This window comes from Myotis davidii, unplaced genomic scaffold (assembly GCF_000327345.1).
Source record: "Myotis davidii unplaced genomic scaffold, ASM32734v1 scaffold172, whole genome shotgun sequence".
NCBI lineage: Eukaryota > Metazoa > Chordata > Mammalia > Chiroptera > Vespertilionidae > Myotis > Myotis davidii.
In genome coordinates, this window is record NW_006284343.1 from 123,570 (window position 1) to 127,571 (window position 4,002).

The 4,002-nt window shown below is 31.8% G+C and overlaps 1 protein-coding gene across 2 annotated transcripts in view; it reads right to left on the bottom strand.

The window, feature by feature from the left end:
- Positions 1-729: 729 nt before the first annotated feature.
- The window catches only part of ABCA5 (ATP binding cassette subfamily A member 5), a 51,938-nt gene continuing 48,665 nt past the window's right edge, over positions 730-4,002 (bottom strand). For both annotated transcript variants that reach the window (XM_006754584.2, XM_015570575.1), the window contains 4 exons: positions 3,310-3,459; positions 2,855-2,934; positions 1,755-1,810; positions 730-1,029 (listed from right to left, as the gene is read on the bottom strand). In XM_006754584.2, coding sequence (XP_006754647.1) covers positions 922-1,029; positions 1,755-1,810; positions 2,855-2,934; positions 3,310-3,459 — 394 coding nt within the window. In that variant the 3' untranslated portion in view covers positions 730-921. The remainder of the gene's footprint in view (positions 1,030-1,754; positions 1,811-2,854; positions 2,935-3,309; positions 3,460-4,002) is intronic.

Consider the following 4,002-nt stretch of genomic DNA (forward strand, 5'->3'; position numbering starts at 1 on the left):
ACAGCAGATAGCTTTAGAACAGTGGTTCTCAACCTTCTTAATGCTGCGACCCTTTAATACAGTTCCTCATGTTGTGGTGTCCCCAACCATAAAATTATTTTTGTTGCTACTTCATAATTCTAATTTTGCTACTGTTATGAATTGTAATGTAAATGTCTGATATGCAGGATGTATTTTCATTGTCAAAAATTGAACATAATTAAAGCATAGTGATTAATCACAAAAACAATACGTAATTATATATGTGTTTTCCAATGGTCTTAGGCGACCCTTATGAAAGGGTCGTTCGACCCCCAAAGGGGTCGCGACCCGCAGGCTGAGAACCACTGACCTAAAAGAACAAGGTCTCATTTAACTTACTATGATTGATGAGTGCCACCTAGTGGGTGTCACTTCTCACAAATTCTATCTGCAATGAGATTAACTTTTCAGGATGCCAAATTTCACTCAAAGTTTCTTTTAGAAATTAAAAAGGAGAAGAAATTTTTGATTTATGTCTCTTTTCTATGTATTTTTATGTATTAGTTTCTGATTTCGTTTGGGACATTACATATTTATGTAACAGGATTAAATAAACTGAAAAATAAAGATACTTGTTCAAAATAAAATTATCTTACCACTACTTTAAATCATACATTTAGAAGCACTCTTTTTGAAAGGTAAAAAAAAAGTCAATATTCAATTTACATACAGACTATAGTTCAATATACTTCAGATATAAACATGCAGTTTCAATAAATTACACATAAGTTTTATTTGAAGAAAAGAAAAACATACAACCACAACATTTCAATTTAAGAAACTTAGGAAAATTCCAAGTGCTTTCATGGTTCTTCAGTTACCATTCAAATAACATACTTTCTTTTTAAACCAAAGTTAAAATAAAGCGTAAATTCAGTAAGTAGATTGAGCAATACAAATTCAAAATACTACTCTGTCTTCCTGGGTTCTTTCCCACCACAGTGTGCTGTTTAAAGTTCCACAACTATTATCTTCTTCCTCTTGCTCCTTAGTGAGTTCAACAAAAACCTAGATGAAAGTAAATAAATAAATACAGTATGCTGTATCTCTATTACCTCAAAGACTTCTTAACTAAATCAGAAACAGTATAAGGCTATATCTAGTTACATTAACAACTCAAGTATCAAAAGATTTATTACTATTAATATGTTTAAACAGAATAATCTCCATTCATCATATACAAAGATAAATATTTTGGAGGATTAATGAATTAGTTATTTTTTAATTTATTTATGTAGCACTGTCATACAAATAATTTATCAATATTTAAGCCAGTGGTTCTCAACCTTCTAGCCCTTTAAATACAGTTCCTCATGTTGTGACCCAACCATAAAATTATTTTTATTGCTACTTCATAACTGTAACGTTGCTACTGTTATGAATCGTAATGTAAATATCTGATATGCAGGATGGCCTTAGGTGACCCCTCTGAAAGGGTGGTTCGACCGCCAAAGGGGTCGCGACCCACAGGTTGAGAACCTCTGATTTAAGCAATGTAATTTGATATGCTAATGTAAAATAACCATCATCATGACGCACTTACTTTACAAAAAATTCAGCTATTCAAAATAAGCAGATGGAGCACTTAGTTATTTAAAATCATACAAAGTTCAGGAATATTGTATAACAATTTGTCTCTGGTTCATTAACTCCCTCCAATGTAACCCTGAATAATTAGATATTAGACACTTTCTTCTATAAAATAATTTTTTTTAAGTTTAACTTTAAAGTACCTGTTCCAATGTTGCTTGAGAAAAGCTATATTCTTCAATGGCAAAAGTGTGTTTAGCTATTAAAATATGAAAACAATATTTTACTTATTAGTATTTTAAAATAAAAATGGCAGTAAGTACTAAGTGGCTATCTTTTTTAAAAAAAACATAATCTCTGTAATTAATTCATTTAAATTTGAAGCTACCAGAACATGTTATTTTCCTTATCTTGCTTCATTTCTCTTCTCCAGCCAAAAAATTCCTCATGGGCGAAGCACAATATATTTAATATTACTTGCCTCTTTTTGCCTTTTCCAAGCATCTCTTTTGTACTTTATCTTCTTCCTCTTTATTCCTTTTTTCATTTATTTTTATCTCTATGCTCTATTTCCAATTCTCATTGCCTTCTTGAACTAGATTCATACATCCATATACTTTTTTAAAATACATATTTCAGTTCTTTTTGCATCTAACACCACATTTTCAGGTTTTCTATTCATTCTTTTAATTATTCCTAAGTAGTTCAGGTGATCTCTTTAATCATAAAGAAATCACCAGGAAATACAGGCTGTTTCATAAATACCATAAAATAACCTGCATCTGAATACTTGCCCCATCCAGGAGCTTACTACCGCCCTCTACTGCCACCAGCGTATCTCTGTCCATTTATTTTAAAAAGGTCAAGATTCAATTAAGCTTCTGTAAAGCTTTTAGGAATGCCCACTCTCCTGCACCATGAATTTTCCTCTCCTCTCTCCTGATGCAACTGAAGTCTTGCTACCATTTATACTTCTATGGCCCAATATGAAGAAGGGATTCAAGAAACTCAAAGCTCCCACTTCTAGATTGACTTGTGAGGGCTAATTAAGCTGAACTTTATCGTAGACGCAATGTGAAAAACTGTAGTTATATCTATCAAAATAGGAAAAGGTTCATCCTGCAATATTGGTGATCTACCAAATCCCAACAGTATTAGTATTTACCAATATCTTATATTAAATTAATAAAAAGCTGCCTGCCTATTTACCATGGTTTTTATAATAAACTGAGTCCCAACTTCTAAATTTTTAAAATAAAATTCTTTTATAATTTGAAAGCTATGTTCTTCAGATATTACTTACCTTCTTCCAGCTTAGAAAAAGACTGTGAAAGCGACTGAACATCTTCCTTAGGAATTTTAAAAGCCAAAATTGAAGAAAAACTGAAAACAGATAAGACAAAATATAGGAAAATTTTAAAATTATTATTACTGTGTTCTAAAGCTAAAGTTCAAATATTTGAAGTTCAAAAGAAAATGCCAATAACTTATTCTGACATTTATATAAAAATTGTTTGAAATCTTGAAATTTTCCATGCAAATGAAATAACTCTCATTACTACTAAATAACAACTTTAAAAGTTTAAGTAGTATCATATATTGAAAGATCTAACACTAAATTAGATATCAAACTCCAATCATTCGACTACATTAACCCAATATTATTCCAATACAGATTTTTTTCCCTAGTCCTTAACACAGCAACACATTTTTATGATTACTCCACAAAAAATATAATTCAATGTTTAAAATCTTTACCTTTCCTGACGGCTTGCATTTGGGAAAATATACTGGATTTCTCTTTGAAGTCGGTCTATTTCTAAGTTTTCTATCCAGTCCTTTAATTTAATTTCCAAAAAGTAACCTTTTCCAAATTTACTCTTTAGATGCTGGACTGTTCCAATACATCTGCAGTAATGTTTACAAGAAAGGTCAGATATAAAATAGCTTGACAGTTTAAAAAAAATGGTTTCTCAGCCAAAAAATGATTTAAATAAAATTTTTATGAGGGAATACTTTTAAATTTATAGGAAAGAAGCAAATATTCAGAGTCTTCAAGCACCCCTCCCCCAGTTTCAGTGTCCCTAATATTATCGTCTTACATCACCATGGCGCATATGCCAAAGTCAGGAAACAGGAATTGGCGTACTACTATTAACGTTACTTGACTTTATATTTCACTCGTTTTTCACTAACGTCCTTTTTGGTTCCAGGATCTATCCAGGATACCACATTGCACACAGTTGTAGGGCTCCTTAGTCTCCACTGGTCTGTGACAGTGTCTTACTCCTCCCTTCTTTCTCGTGACTTCTGAGAGTTTTGAGAAGAACTGGTCAGGTGTTTTAGTGGAATGTCCCTCAATTTGGAGTAGTCTGATATTTTTCTCACTCTTAGACTGGGGCTACAGGTGTTTGGAGAAAATATCACAGAGCTGTTGAGTATGATTCCCTA